Source organism: Callithrix jacchus, chromosome 4, assembly GCF_049354715.1.
Source record: "Callithrix jacchus isolate 240 chromosome 4, calJac240_pri, whole genome shotgun sequence".
Lineage (NCBI taxonomy): Eukaryota > Metazoa > Chordata > Mammalia > Primates > Cebidae > Callithrix > Callithrix jacchus.
The window spans coordinates 50777986-50794186 of record NC_133505.1 but is presented as its reverse complement, the minus strand read 5'-3'; the positions used below and the strand labels follow the sequence as shown (position 1 = coordinate 50794186).

Sequence of the window (16201 nt, the reverse complement as noted above, 5' to 3'; positions counted from 1 at the left end):
GTGACTGTAAACCTTATGAGGCCAGGGGCAGTCCTGACCTCTCATCTCTCCTGGCACAAAGCAGGTCTTCAATCTGGTTGATGATTGATTCCGAAATTCTCTAAGCAACTCCTCCTTAGGAGACATATGTGATTATGAAGTAACCAGCATTTGGGTCACTCGGGGAATCACAGATGGATTGTTTCGGCGCTCCCTTGTCCTGCCTTCTTTCTGCAGACCTTTCAGCTGGGTCATCTATCAACCTCTCTGCCACCAGATGATGGGCTATGGTGTCAGCTGTGGGTTGGGAGGAGGCTTCCTGGGGAGCCAAGCAGGCTGGAGTGGTCCTCATCCCTGGCATGCCCCCTTCAGAGCCTATTGCACCTCTCCCTTTAGGCTGAAAGGTGCAATACGTATGGGTTAAGTTTGCTACGGGATCTCTGCATTTGCATCTGCCACTTTCTCCTTGGAACCAGAGGCCATAGCTGACTTTATCGGTACTGATGTGGGAGTCGTTATTCCCAGGTAACTGTGTTGAAGCTTGTTTCATTCTAGTCTCCCAGAGCAGTTTGTCATACAGGAACTGCTCAGCCATATCAGTTACATCAATCTCACATCTCCTCCCCTCCCTAGCTTCTGTGTGTCATAAGAGGAGCAGTGGAGACCACATTGGTCTCTACACTGCATGCATTTGACCCCTAAACAGCCATCAGATCTATGCAGTGAATACCAACTGGATCCAGAATCCTGAATCTCAGTCTCTACAAGTCAGTATAAGATGAAGCAAAGATTGTATGGATGTTATTCAGGCTCTCTCTCTAGAAAAACTTTGGTTCAATTATGTGGATATAGAGAAAGCCATGGCTGAGGTCCAGAGAGGGCAAATGACTTGCCCAGGGTCACATGGAGTCAGTAGAACCAAAGGCCTGGCTCCTGTCTTCTATTCCAATGTTCTTCTTCCTTTTCTTTTCTTCTTTCTTGTTCTTCTTCCTTTTTTTTTTGGTAGGGCTGGTGTGCAGTGGTACAATCACCACTCACCACTCACTGCAGCCTCAACTTCCCAGGCTCAGGTAATTCTTCCACCTCAGCCTCACAAGTAGCAGGAACAACAGGTGCACCCCACTACAGACCTGGCTAATTGTTTGTAGAAATGGGGTCTCACCTATGTTGCCCAGGCTTATCTTGAATTCCTAGGCTCAAGTGACCTGTGGGCCTCAACCTCCCAAAGTGCTGGGATTACAGGCATGAGCCACCACCACTCCTAGCTTTTTCCAGTGCTCTTCTAACTACACCATATCCACAGAGCGAATGTCCATGTTCCTAATCTTCCTGCAATCCTAATCATGTCAGGACTGCTGCGGGACAAACCTTTATCATTAAGCTCACAATCTGAGGAAGTATGACGCTTCGAAAAAGACCCCAAAGCATGTTACAAGAAGCAGGCAGAAAGGGCAGCTGGCAACCCCAGACCTCACAGGGTGGGAGCCACAATATGGGACTCAAGCCACACAGGAGGGTAAGGCCATCCCATCCAGGGCCCCGGAGGTGTATCAGGCAGAAACCTGCTGTTGGATACTTAGGGGAGGTAGTATGAAACAAATGTGCCCAGGAATCTATCAACAAGGCCCACTCAGACCATGGCTGCCTCCTCCAGGAAGTTACCCTAGACTTCTGCCGCTCCCAATTCTCTCCGCATGTCCTTAGTTTCCATACCACTCCATGGCAGCTAGGGAGAGAGAGAAGTGACATATGGTAGTTACAGTGGGGAGATGATGTTAAAGTCCCTGGTAAAGAACTATAGCTGGCCGGGCGCGGTGGCTCAAGCCTGTAATCCCAGCACTTTGGGAGGCCAAGGTGGGTGGATCACCAGGTAAAGAGATCGAGACCATCCTGGTCAACATGGTGAAACCCCGTCTCTACTAAAAATAAAAAAAATTAGCAGGGCATGGTGGCGCGTGTCTGTAGTCCCAGTTATTCAGGAGGCTGAGGCAGGAGAATTGCTTGAACCCGGGAGGTGGAGGCTGCAGTGAGCTGAGATTGTGCCACTGCACTCCAGCCTGGGCAACAGAGCAAGACTTCATCTCAAAAAAAAAAAAAAAGGAAGAGTGCGGGCAGGCTCATGCTTGTAATCCCAGCACTTTGGGAAGCCAAGGTGGTCAGATCACAAAGTCAGGAAATTGAGACCATCCTGGCCAGCGTGGTGAAACCCCATCTCTATTAAAGATGCAAAAATTAGCTGGGTGTGGTGGTGGATGCCTGTAATCCCCGCTCTTCAGGAGGCTGAGGCAGAAGAATCACTTGAACCCCGGAGGTGGAGGTTGCAGTGAGCCGAGATTGCACCACTGCATTCCAGCCTGGTGACAGAGCAAGACTCTGTCTCAAAAAAAAAAAAAAAAAAAAAAAGTGAAGTGAAATCACTCCAATTTCTGTTTCCTAATGAGGAGCCACCTGCAGGAAGCAAAATCCAAACCCTCCATTCTACAGGTTCCTGGACTATCCGACAGGCTTCTTACTGATCCCTAGGGCTTGGAGGGAGCAATTGATGCCACAGGGTGAGACCAGAGGATGGACAAATGAATGTTTCTTGCTGCCCAAAGGGAACCTTGAAAATCCTCCCACCGCCCAGAGTCAGCAGGAAAGCCAGGGCTGTGAAGGAGTAAGAGCAAACCACTCGCTGCGGAGAGGAAGATTTAGGCGCTAACTGCTGTCATTGGCAGCACATGCCCACGATAATCGGGTTACTGGATTATAAAATACCCATTGGATTTATTTAGAAGACTAATCAGAAAGCACTTAGAACAACAACAGTGCTAAAAAAGAAGACCGCGAATTGCGGCCCATATCCTGGAGAGCCGCCCTTGGCTCCTGCCTGCTTGGGGGAGCCGGGAGCTAGCTGGAGTAAGAGGAGCCCCAGGGGAGTTGAGTGAAGCTTCCTTGACAGAGCCGAGAGGAAGGCTGGACTGAAACACAAGCCAAGGCATTTGGAGAATTGTGTATACAGTCTCCAACTGACGGCCCAGGGTCGGAAAAAGGAAAATCTTTTTGGTTTTTCTTCCTCAAACAAGCAATGGTGGTCTGGCTGGAGCAGGGTGTTACCCCTTCTGAATTGTAAGCAAACAAGTCCTGCGGAGACCTCGGCCAAAGTCAACTTCCTCTCCCGATGTATCTCTCTGTCCCTCTCTCTGGTTCAAAGGCCCTTAGGACAGATATCCTCCTTGCAGACTCTGGCCCTGTCTCCTGGTGCCCCCGGCCAGGCGGTGGGTATGTGGAGAGACTTTGATGCTCAAGAACAGGGGTCAAGCAAACCATGGCTCAGGCCAGATCCAGTCCCCACACCTATTCTTGTACCGCCTGTGAGTGAAGAAGGATTTTTACATTTTTAATTGGTTGAAGGAAAATCAAAAGAAGAATAGTGTTTGGCATGTGAAAATTATATCAAATTCAAGTTTCAGTGTCCATAAATAAAGTTGTATTGGAACACAGCCACGCCCATTCATTTATGGTCTATGGCCGCTTTCACGCTACCGTGGCAGAGTTGTGACAGAAACCATATGTACTGGCCCCAAAGCTGAAAATATTTACTAGCTAGCCCTGTATAGAAAAAGTGTGCCAGGAGGTCTCTGTAGAGACTCGTTATTATCTACAGCACTCCGTCAATGTGGTGCTTTAGGACACTATGCCTTCAACAGAAAATAGTAAATTCTATCCCTCAGTCCATGTCAGAAGCATCGGACCTGCAGAGGGGAGCAAACCACTCTAGGTCTCCTTTGCAGGGTGCAGTGTTGCAGTTCAGCGAGCATTTGTTGAGCATCTGCTGTGTCCCAGTCTCTGAGGATGCCACATGGGCAGGCTGCTGTCCCTACATCACAGTGACTGGGCAGCCAGTGTGGAGACGGGCACAGAAATGGGTCGCCTGACTGTGACATGGTCAGTGCGGAGGAAAGGCGGTCATAGGCTCTGGGGGAGCGTGGAGGGGCACCTTAGGTTCTGAGTGGGCATTTATTTGTTGAGCCTACCGGGGAATCCTGAAGTCCCGCTCTAAGGAAGAAATTGACCAAAGAAATGGGAAAGTAGCAGTTCTGTTAATTAGTTCATGAATGAAAAAGCTCCTGGTACAAATTACCCAGTAGAAATTTACACATAATGAACAAAACAGTTACCTTGTTAGAAAAATAATAAAGACTTGAATCCTGAGTTGATATTATAAGAATTCTGTGAGACTGACTAATCCACCAAGAAGAACAGTTTCCAGGTTTTAAATGATATGTTTAAAATAGCCTTTTGGCAAGATGCTAAACGATGGCCTAGCATGCTACCATCTGTATAAGAGGGGCTGTGTACCAGTGTTTTTATATGAGCATAAACTGTCTCTAGGAGGATATATAAGAACTTGATTGACTGTCCCAGAAGGGGTGTGGGTGCTGGGTGGTTGGGGATGGGGGTGGAGGGTGGAGGGAGACTTTTCACATATGCCCTTATTTTTATAATTTGCATAATTTTCATTTTATTTACAAGCATTTATTTGGAATAATTTTTGCTGTTTTGCATATCCTTTTGAACATTTTGAATTTTGAACCATGTGAGTATAGTACGTATTCAAAAAAACATATACATTTAATGTAAAATAAATAGCACATGGTTTTGCCATCGTCTCCCTACGGTGTTTCAGGAAAAAATCATATTCTCTCTCTCTCTTTTTTATTTTTTCTTTTTTGAGATAGGGTCTCACTCTGTTGCCCAGGCTGGAGTGCAGTGGCTTGATCTCGGCTCACTGCAACCTTCACCTCCCGGGTTCAAGCAATTCTTGTGCCTTTGCCTCCTGAGTACCTGAGACTATGGACGTGCACCACCATGCACTGCTAATTTTTGTATTTTTTAGGTAGAGACAGGGTTTTGTCATGTTGGCCAGGCTGGTCTCGAACTCCTGGCCTCAAGTGAACTGCCCGCCACAGCCTCCCAAAGTGCTGGGATTATAGGCTTGAGCCACCACACCTGGCCATTTTCCTTGTCTTTCATTGAACAAATGAGGCTTGATTGCCTACTTTCAGTGAGGCGCTGCTCTAGGACCAGAAATTACATCTCTGGGCCTCTGTTTCTTCACCTATAATATGGAGAGACTGGATTATCTCTGGAGCAGTGTGGTCTTCAACTTGAATGTGCATTGGACTCATCAGGAGGGCTCATTAAAACGCAGACTGCTGAGCCCCAGCCTGAGTTTCTGATTCAGTGGGTCTGGATGAGGCCAAAGAATTAGTGTTCATTAGCTCCCAGGTGATGCTGGAGCTGCTAGCTCAAGAATTACACTTTTGGAACCCACCTAGGGTTCCATTTAGGGTTCTGTGCTTGTAAATAAACTACATTCCAGTTTTGGAAATGTCAAGAAGTAAAGAACAGATTCCTGCAGCTCAGAATGCAAAGTAGTCACTTTCCCTAGCAGGTTGGGAAGACATAACAAAGCAGACATGTAAACAGAAGTTCAATTATCTAGCTTCCATTCTACCCACAGGGCCATGGGACAGGGCCGTGATTTCATGGGACATGAAATCAATAGTGCTCAAAGTCGGGTGAGTTTCAACAAGTAATTCTTCCTGGGAGGAGTGTAAGGCTTAATTTTAAGGACGGTTAAGTGGAGATGGTTTAAGCCTGGTAGAGCATCCCAAAAATGGCCAGGCCTGATGCCCAAAGGATAATACAGTTGGCTGTCATTTTAAGGCTCATTACAGTTTATCCCTTTCTTACAAATTTAGTCTGATCATTGGTGAGTTCTGGACAAGGACGTGATGTCCCAGCATGAACTCCTACACCTGACTTCATGCCTTTGTTCATGCTGTTCCCTGTCCAGAATAGCCTTCCTGGTCCTCTCCATCTCTGTAAGTCCGATTTGTCTATCAGGACCAAGGTGAAATCTGACTGTTCTTCATGAGAACTTAAGAAATTGACCTATACTGAGTATCTTTTTCTATCTGTCTCAATTTACTGTGATACTTGATCATTGTTTTCTAATTGTTTCTCATTTGTTGATTTATTCATTCAATAAATACCACTCTTCCTTCAACTAAATCCTAATTGGAGTCTTACAATGTGCTGGGCATTATGGTAGGTGTGAGGAAAAGAGTCATAGCTAAAATCAGACCTGGTGTCCAGGCGCGGTGGCTCACGCCTGTAATCACAGCACTTTGGGAGGCCGAGGCAGGCGGATCACGATTTGAAGAGATTGAGACCATCCTGGCCAACATGGTGAAACCCTGCCTCTACTTAAAAAAATATATAAATGAAAATTAGCTGGGCATGGTGGCGCAGACCTGTAGTCCCAGCTACTCGGGAGGCTGAGGCAAGAGAATTGCTTGAACCCGGGGGGCGAAGGTTGCAATGAGCTGAGATGGCACCACTGCACTCCAGCCTGGCGCCTGGTGACAAAGCAAGACTCTGTCTCGAAAACAAAAAACAGACGTGGTTCCTGCTCTAATAGAGAAAGATCCATTAATCAAATAATTGCACTGGTGGAAGTACAATTACAAGCGGAGGAGAGTAGTCTAAAGGGAAGGAATACGGTTTCATGAGAACATATAAGAAAGGAATCTGATGTAGACCTGGGGATTGGGGTCAGGGTGACCTTTCTGAGAATGTACACTTTGAGCTGAGATATGAAGGATACCCAGTGAGGGTGAGGAGGGGAAGAACTCTCCAAATAGTGAGGGGCATCATGTACAAAAGCCTTGGAAGTGGAAGGGAGCATGGCAGGTTCAAGGAAAGAGCTCTTTGAAAACAGCATCCAGTTTGGGAGAGATGATGTTGAGTTGCCTTTGAACATGGACATGATGATGTAGAGTAGGCAGCTGATCAGGATCTCAGACCATCTGAGCTGGGGGCAGTCTGGGGGTCAGAAGGGATGGGTGGTGGATGAGGCTGTCGAAGGAGAGAATATGTGTGAGGAAAGGAGTAGATGTCTGAGACTAGGTCATAAGCCCCAGAAGGCCAGAGCATTTCAAGGAAGGAGACTTGCTTCCCCCTGGCAAGACGGGATGTTTCTCTTATTTCTTCCTCTCTCCCTGCTCACTGTCATCTGAGTTCTGGTCTTAATTGTGTCTCAGCTGGATGCAGCAAGAGTCTGCTAATTCAGTGCTTCTCAAATTTTAATGTGCATATAACTCACTTCAGAGTGGGGATCATCTCAATAAAATACAGATTCTGATTCAATAGCTGGAGCTGGAGGCTGAGATTCTGCTTTTCTAACCAGCTCTCAGGTGACCTGGACCACCCTTTGAGCAGCAAGGGTCATTAGTCACCTTGCTTCTGAAGCTCAGCGCTCCTGACGCCCAGCATCCTCTTACTGCTGCAGCCATCTTTGGCCAGCCTCCCCTTCCTCCCACAGCTCGCCTTCCTCCACTCTTCCCTTCACCAAATGTAACACCTCATCTGAAGTTTTCCATCTATTTCTCTTGTAGTTCTGTAAGGGACAGAGGCCAGCTCTGCTCACTCTCAGATAGAGTGGGGCAACTGCAGTGGTCTTCAGACTTTTCTGTTTAAAATCCTCTCCCTAAAAGAATCTTTTAAAACTCTTTGCCCCTTCATACAGTTTTAAGTTTACATCTACATTTCTTTATCATACATTTGCTGAAGATACAATTTCCAGTATATTGTAAACATTGGTATTTTTAAGCAAAACTATTACATCACTGTTTTAAATGTATCCAGTAGAATCTAAACACCATAGCAATTTAATACCTCCCGTCATCTACTTTAAAAATGCATGAACCACCTCTTTAATAGTCTGTGTTCCTTTTTCTTCTGGAAATTTTATTTTCATTTTACTTGCCCTATGGAATTTTATCCTAATGTGATGTATGTAATATATTTTTATGCTTGGAACTTTTTCACTTGTTTCCCTACCATATTTCTCTGCAACAATTTTACATTAAGTTGAAACTGTTTTAATTTTTTTAATTTCTAAAATGAAAGATCTAAGTATTAAAATGTTCTTCTGGTTTGAGTTACCACAATTACTAATAGTACACAATTGATCAAAACAACATAAATGTATTACTAATTTGGATGAATAGTAAACATAAATAGATAATTATATTGAAAATGCATCTCTAAATGAAGTGTTGGTACTGGTGACTTTTTTTGGGGGGGTGACTTTTTAAAATAAACTTTTAAAAATTAACATACAACATATACACCTGTATGTATATGACCAGGTCATAGTCATAGTCATACAGGTGTATATGTTGCATGTTAATTAGCTTGAATTACAGCAGAGTGAGAATCAGCATGCAGTTACCACCCACGTCCAGAAATAAAATATTGCTGGTGCTGAGCTCTATTTTCAATTTCTGTATCCATAGATGAATATTATGTAGTGCTAGCATGAGACAAGGATCAGCATTTATAGTGTTTCCATTTTTTGTTCTCCCTGGGGCAGTACGTGAAAAGTTTGCTCTTCTTTTTTACTTTACAAAAGTAAAGGAGGGTGATTAGGAAAGAGAAGGCCTAAAAGGACAGCTTGCACCTCTGTCACTCATGAGTTCTAGAAAGAATTTCTATAGAAGTTGAGATTTAGGAATTGAATATCTTTTTTTTGAGACAGAGTCTCGCGCTTGTCACCCAGGTCAGAGTGCAGTGGCACAATCTTGGCTCACTGCAAGCTCCACCTCCCGGGTTCAAGTGATTCTCCTGCCTCGGCCTCCTGAGTAGCTGGGATTACAGGCACCTACCACCACGCCCAGCTAATTTTTGTATTTTGGGTAGAGACTGGCTTTCACCATGTTGGCCAGGCTGGTCTTGAACTCCTGACCTCAGGTGATCCACCCGCCTCAGCTTCCCAAAGTGCTGGGATTACAGGCATGAACCACCATGCCTAGCCAAGAATTGAACTTCTTAAAACTTTAGATGCATATGCATGCTTGCAAAGTCCTCGTGTGTTCCATGGAGTTCATACAGTTTGAAGTTCACCGAAGAACCTGAATGGACTCACAGGGACCCAGACCAGTCTCTGCAAATGTCCTAGTTAGTGTTTCTACAAGTGAGCATCTTATCAGCCCAGCCTACTTTTTTGCGCCAGATCATCTCGAAAGCTTCTGGCCAGGAGGTTACCCGTATACACAGATGTTTATCTGATCAGGACCACAAGGAGACAGGTGACTATGTTGACCTGAAAGGCAAACTCACATGTACAGTACTCTTCCTGGAAACCTTCTCCAACTCTGTTCTTCTGCTGCAATTAAGCTTTCCAGTCTCTGAATTCCCATCTCTCTTGCTCGTTTTGTTGTTGTTGTTGTTTTAAGAGATAAGGTCTCGCTATGTTGGCCAGGCTAGTCTTGAACTCCTTAGCTCAAGCAATCCTCACCTCAGTCTCCTGATAGGTGGGTGTACAGGTGTGTGCCATCACACCCTGCTTCTCTTAGTTTTACCTTTTGATTACATGTATCTTTTTCTCCTTTGTAATTACACATGTGACTCATCACCTCTTCTAACTACATGCTTGAGAGCAGGCCTGTGTCTTAGACATTTCTCAGCATTGTGCCTTACAGTTAGTAGGTGTCTAATAAATATGTGTTGAACAGATAAATTAATGCATATCTTAAACTTATTTGTATTTCCCACAGGTCCTAGAATAGTGTTGGGCTTTCAATAGCAGGGTCCCAGAAGAATGGATGAATTAATCAATGAACAAAACAATGAATTAACAAATCAATGAACTACTGAGCCATTGAACAATGGCTTGAAAGTAAGAGAGTTTGCATCTCATGTGAGAGTTAAGGTCCGCGGACTCAGTGTAAAGGGTGTGGAGTGCATGACCCTGGCTATTTCTAATCGAAATAGCCCTGTCTCTCATGTATATTTTTTTAGAGATGGAGTTTCACTCTGTCCCCTAGGCTACAGTGCAGTGGTGCAATTATAGCTCAGTGCAACCTTAAACTCCTGGTCCCAGGTGATCCTCCTTTCTCAGCCTCCTGAGTAGCTGGGGCTACAAGTACATGCCACCACACCCAGCTAATTTAAAAAACATTTTTATAGAGACAGGATCTCCCTATGTTGCCCAGGTTGGTCTCAAATTCCTGGCCTCAACAAATCTGTCTCAGCCTCCCAAGTAGCTGGGATTATATATTTATTTTTATCACTGGTCATGGTAGATATCAATTGCTCATCACAAAACATCCAAATAAATCCTTTCCTGTCTTTTGCATCTTGCCTTGCAGGTGTGAGCGACGTCTCCTCACCACAGTGCTGTGTGGTCCGTACCTCAGCCAGGGGGAGGATGTAAAACCCCCTGCCCTGCACATGAGTGGTACAGGCCAACAGGAACACCTGGCTCCAGCCACATTCACAGACATGTCAGCCGTGGAGTAGTGCCGACACTTTCTCTCAGCTTCTCAGGGTTTAAGTCCTTTTGGGTTTGTTTTATTTACCTTTTTTATGGTTTTGTGGCTGGACGTTCACAACCAAGGCAGACAGCATGGGTGATCAGCAACTGTACAAGACCAACCACGTGGCGCACGGTAGTGAGAACCTTTTCTACCAACAGCCACCACTTGGTGTCCACAGCGGGCTGAACCACAACTATGGGAATGCAGTAACAGGGGGCGGGATGGATGCCCCTCAGGCCTCGCCCATCTCCCCCCATTTCCCTCAAGATACGCGGGATGGTCTGGGCTTGCCTGTTGGCTCCAAAAACCTTGGCCAAATGGATACCTCGAGGCAGGGAGGGTGGGGGAGTCATGCAGGGCCTGGAAACCATGTCCAGCTACGTGGAAACCTGGCCAACTCAAATATGATGTGGGGGGCACCAGCCCAGGCTGAGCCCACTGATGGCTACCAATACACCTACTCCCAGGCCAGCGAGATCCGGACCCAGAAGCTTACCAGCGGTGTCTTGCACAAGCTGGACTCTTTCACCCAGGTGTTTGCCAATCAAAACCTGCGAATTCAGGTCAACAATATGGCCCAGGTGCTGCACACCCAGTCAGCAGTGATGGATGGAACCCCTGACAGTGCCCTCCGCCAGCTGCTGTCTCAGAAGCCCATGGAGCCCCCAGCACCGGCTATCCCTTCCCGCTACCAGCAGGTGCCCCAGCAGCCTCACCCTGGTTTCACTGGTGGGCTGTCCAAACCAGCTCTTCAGGTCGGGCAGCACCCTACCCAAGGGCACCTGTATTATGACTACCAGCAGCCACTGGCTCAGGTGCCAGTGCAGGGAGGACAGCCGCTGCAGGCCCCACAGATGCTGTCACAGCACATGCAGCAGATGCAGCAGCACCAGTATTACCCACCGCAGCAACAGCAGCAAGCTGGGCAACAGCGTATCTCCTTGCAAGAAATACAGACACAGCAGCAACAGATTCGCCCATCACAGTCTCAGCCGCAGCCGCAGCAGCAGCAGCTACAGCTGCCACAGCGGCAGGGTTCGATGCAGATACCTCAGTATTATCAGCCCCAACCCATGATGCAGCACTTGCAAGAGCAGCAGCAGCAACAGATGCACCTGCAGCCCCCTTCTTATCACAGGGACCCTCACCAGTATACCCCAGAGCAGGCACACACTGTCCAGCTGATTCCTCTGGGCTCCATGTCCCAGTACTACTACCAGGAGCCCCAGCAGCCCTACAGCCACCCCCTCTACCAGCAGAGCCACCTGCCCCAGCACCAGCAGCGTGAGGACAGTCAACTGAAGACCTACTCTAGCGACAGACAGGCCCAGGCCATGCTGAGCTCCCACGGGGACCTGGGGCCTCCTGACGCAGGAATGGGAGACCCAGCAAGCTCAGATCTCACCCGGGTCAGCAGCACCCTCCCGCATCGGCCCCTCCTGTCCCCCAGTGGGATCCACCTCAACAACATGGGGCCTCAGCATCAGCAGCTGTCTCCCAGTGCCATGTGGCCCCAGGTATTCTCTCAGTGGAAGTTTCTCCCAATACCCAGTGTGCTACAGGGTCAGCCAGGGCCGAGTCTGCAGTGCCCAATCCTGTCTTCAAGCCCTGTCAACCCTTTTGTTCTTTATTCATTATACAAACATTAACCTACATGTGTCAAGCACTGTCTGTGCCAGGCACTTGGAATAAAAAATCAATTTTTATTAAGTCCTTTGGCCACGGAGCTTATAATCTACTAAGCAGATGGCCAGAGTACCATATCATGCCCTAAATGATTCATGTAATGGTTAAGACCTTGAGTTGGGTGCCAGGGGACCACACAGTGGTGGTGTCTCACTTCCCTTGGATCTGTGTGCTCAGGATATGTTCTGTGACATTGGTCCCCCTTTGGGAGGGAGACCATATTACTCAAAGTATGTTGCTCAGAACAGCCGTTCCACAGTGTTTAATGGATATTTCTGGGGAAACAGTGGGTTCTCTGGATAAATAAATTAGGGGTTCTTTTTTCTTTTTTTAGAGATAGGGTCTTGCTCTGTCACCCAGGCTGGAGTGCAGTGATGCAATCGTAGCTCACTGCAGCCCTGAACTCCTGGGTTCAAACGATCTTCCTGCTTCACCTTCCCATGTAACTGGGACTACTGATCTATGCCACCAGCCTGGATACTTCCTTTAGTTTAGTGTTGTTTTGTAGAGACAGGTCTTCCTACGTTTCCCAGGCTGCTCTTGAACTCCTGGCCTCAAGCGATCCTCCCACTTCAGCCTCCCAAAAGTGAAACAGGTTGCTGTACTGCAGGACTTTTTGTGGACTCTAATATGGTAGTATGCATTGTGAGTCTCCCAAAGGGGATACCATGTGTGACTGCAGAGATGAAAAATCTTAGCTTCCCACATGGTCTAGACTGTGAAAGCAAAACCAGTCTGATATGAGGCATTAGGGAGTGGTGGTGGCTGTGGACTAGAAGCAGATGCCCAATCCCATAGCATTCTAAGAAGTTTTTAAAACACTCTAGGCAAACAAAACATGAATTCAGGCTGATTCAGCCTGTGTACCATGATTAACCTTGATTTGTTCCTAAAAGTATTTGATCAGAAACAGCCTACTACGTGCTGGGCACTTTTCATGCCTTGGCTTATTCCAAGTGCTACAGTCACATGTCAGCAGTGTCTGAGGAGGAGGCGACCCCAAATGGGAACTGGTTGGGGGGAGAAAAGGTTCTGATGGAGACTGAAGGCCAGAGATGAACTTCCCCTTGACCTTGTTTTGTCTGGGGCTCAGACCCAGTAGTAACTGAGAGCCTTTGTAGCTATAAGAATGAGATGATTTGGCTAAGTCTTTTTAAGAAGAATTCTAGGGCCGTGTATGGTGGCTTACACTTGTAATCCCAGCACTTTGGAAGGCCAAGGTGGGAGGATGGCTTGAGCTCAGGAGTTGGAGACCAGCCTAAGCAACATAGCTATAAAAAATAAATAAATAAATAAAGAATTTAGCCTCCACAAAAAAATAAATAATTTAGCTGGGTGTAGTAGCACATACCTGTAGTTCCAGCTACTTTGGAGGCTAAGGCAGGAGGATTGCTTGAGCCCAGGTAGTAGAGGCTGCAGTGAGCCACGATCATGCTACTGCATTGCAGTCTGGGTCACAGAGCAAGACCCTGACTCCAAAAAATAAAAGGAATGCCATCAGGAGGTCTCCTGGTATGATGCTGTGTTTTCCAGCTTTCTTCTGTGCCCCTTATGGGAATGGAGCCTGTCTGTGCAGGGAGTGTGTACCCTGAGAGAACAGGAAATAACACGGTGGGGGGCTGCATCCTGGTGGGCTTGCTGTGGCTGGCAGCAGCTCCAGGAGTGGGGTGGTGGTCCCAAATCAAAGAGCAATTCAGGGACAGAAGTCAGATGCAGAAGAGTGAGGGTGTGAGTGGATATGCACAGGGACAGCACGAGGCAGCGGGCAGAAAGAGTCCTGGAAGGGTACCTGGTGTTCCCACTACTCCAGGACTCCTCCCTTCAGAACACGTTTTTTTTCTCTCTCTCTCTTCTTTTTTTCGGTTTCCTGTTTGGCTCAAAACTAGATGCACCTACCTGATGGGAGAGCCCAGCCAGTTTCCCCTGAGTCAAGGTAGGTTGAGTGGAGCTTTGTTGGTATTTTGGGAGACTGGGAGGATTTTCTGGGGTGTCTCTCATGATTCATTTCTAAATTCAAAGTTAAATCCTCAAAAAATTGTGTAGAAATAATACACAACAGCTGTTGTGTTTGAGTGCATGCTATGTGCTAAGCCCTATGCATTCTGTGTAGTAGAGTAACCTAAGAGGGTGGGTATAATTATGATGTGCCTATACTCAGTAAGCACTCAATAATTCTTAGCTATTATTATTGTTACTTTACAAATGAGAAAACTGAGGCTCAGAGAGCTTAAGGTTAAACATCAAGTAACAATGCTGGGATTGACTGCAAAGACCATGTTCTGTCCACTCTGCATTCATTCAGTATTTATTAAGTGCCTACTGTGTGCCAAGCATAGAGCTAGGCTTTGAGAATGCAGCAGTGAATAGTACAGACTTGCTTCCTCATCTCATGGGCATGGTAACTGAAGATTTAGCCAAACCTGATAAACTGCTGAAGTGTGCAATGCAGAGGCTGCCTTGGGAACTTGCACCAGTGTCTCCAGCAGGGAGGCTTTTGGAGGAGCTGGGCTCAGGCTGACCCTGGAAGGGTAATGAGCTATAGTTCCCAAGTCAAAATCCATTGCCTAAAGGCCTGGCATGAAGAAGGACATTTTGTTCAGTTCTTGCATGACTTTGAGAAGGTCTTTTCCCATGCTGAGCCTCAGTTTTTCATCTGTAAATTGGGCTTAGTTCTCTAAAGGGCATGGGGGGGATGCAAATGGTGCCGTGGACAATGGGATCACTGGATGAATGAAATGGGTCTGTGGTGGGTATGAGGTCCTGTGGCAAGTCACTGTTTCTCTTCCGTTCCTCGTCATATGTGTCCTCTCCATTTGGCTCTACCCTTGAGCAGTGGCCAACCCAAAGGAGTGTTTGGGGAGCAGTTTGATGCCAAGAACAAGCTGACGTGCTCCATCTGCCTGAAGGAGTTCAAGAACCTGCCTGCCCTGAACGGCCACATGCGGTCCCATGGGGGAATGAGGGCCTCCCCCAACCTCAAACAGGTTAGCAGGAGCCAATCCCTGGTCCTTTCTAGGCCATGTGCTGCTTGCTTTGCTTTGCTGCTGTCAGAGAGTGATGTGAGCCCCACGCGGGACATGGCGACACACCGTCCTCCCTTGACAGGAATGCTTAGGCTCTGAGGCTGGAAGCCAGCCAGGTCAAAGAGCCCCACTTCCCCAGTGTTACAGTGAGCAAGGTCAAAAATAGGCGCTAGAAAGCCTTTTAGGGCATCCCAGCCTCTCTCTCTGCCTCCTAGAGAAGACAGCAAAGGAAAACATGTAAATGCAATATTGTTTTTAAACTTCTGCTGCTTGACACACCCAAGACTGGGGCCACTGGGGCCTTGCAGATTAGTGGTCAACGGCCAGAGAGAGCTAATACAACCAGCAGGCTCTCTGCCAGAATTTTCTGTTTACTGATGCAGTGGTGTTTGGCTCAACATCCAAAGATCCTTAAATACCCTCCAGATTATCCAAGGTAGGGTACCCAGATAGTAAACTATCCACAAGTTTTAGAGTTAGAGTAAAATTAAAAAAAAAAATTCTCAGAATTCTTTGAATATTGTTACTTTTAATTTAAATCTATGGGATTAAATCTCTGTTGACCAGAATTTTTGATTACCCAGATCACTCCATCTCCTGGCCATGCCAGATTATGTTTTTTAAAAAAGCTTTTGTTTTTACTTATTAAAAGTACATGTTTTGGGTCGGGCATGGTGGCTCACACCTGTAATCCCAGCACTTTGGGAGGCTGAGGCAGGTGGATCACCCGAGGTTGGGAGTTCAAGAGCAGCCTGACCAACGTGGAGAAACCCCATCTCTACTAAAAATACAAAAAAATTGCCAGGCGTGGTGGTGCATGCGTGTAATCCCAGCTACTCAGAAGGCTGATGTGAGAGAATCCCTTGAACTCAGGAGGTGGAGGTTGCGATGAGCCAAGATTGTGCCATTGCACTCCAGCCTGGGCAACGAGAGTGAAACTCCATCTCGAAAAAACAAAAAAATACATATTTTGTATCTCCAGTGTGGTTTCCTGACCTGAATAAAATTTAGGATGGAATGCCTACTTCCATTTGACAAATGAATAAACTAAGGCCCACAGAATTAAAAACTGCACAAGATCCTACCTTTTTTGGACTGATGACAAGTTCGTGTCCTTTCCTTTAAAAGCAATGACAACCACAT

At 46.7% G+C, this 16201-nt stretch overlaps 1 protein-coding gene across 50 annotated transcripts in view; it reads left to right on the top strand.

Annotated features, from left to right (window-relative positions):
• Positions 1-16201, top strand: part of TRERF1 (transcriptional regulating factor 1) — a 235203-nt gene that overhangs the window by 180638 nt on the left and 38364 nt on the right. For all 50 annotated transcript variants that reach the window (XM_035295654.3, XM_035295656.3, XM_078369167.1 and 47 more), the window contains 3 exons: positions 10182-11866; positions 13922-13968; positions 14869-15019. In XM_035295654.3, the coding sequence (XP_035151545.1) occupies positions 10439-11866; positions 13922-13968; positions 14869-15019 (1626 nt within the window). In that variant the 5' untranslated portion in view covers positions 10182-10438. The remainder of the gene's footprint in view (positions 1-10181; positions 11867-13921; positions 13969-14868; positions 15020-16201) is intronic.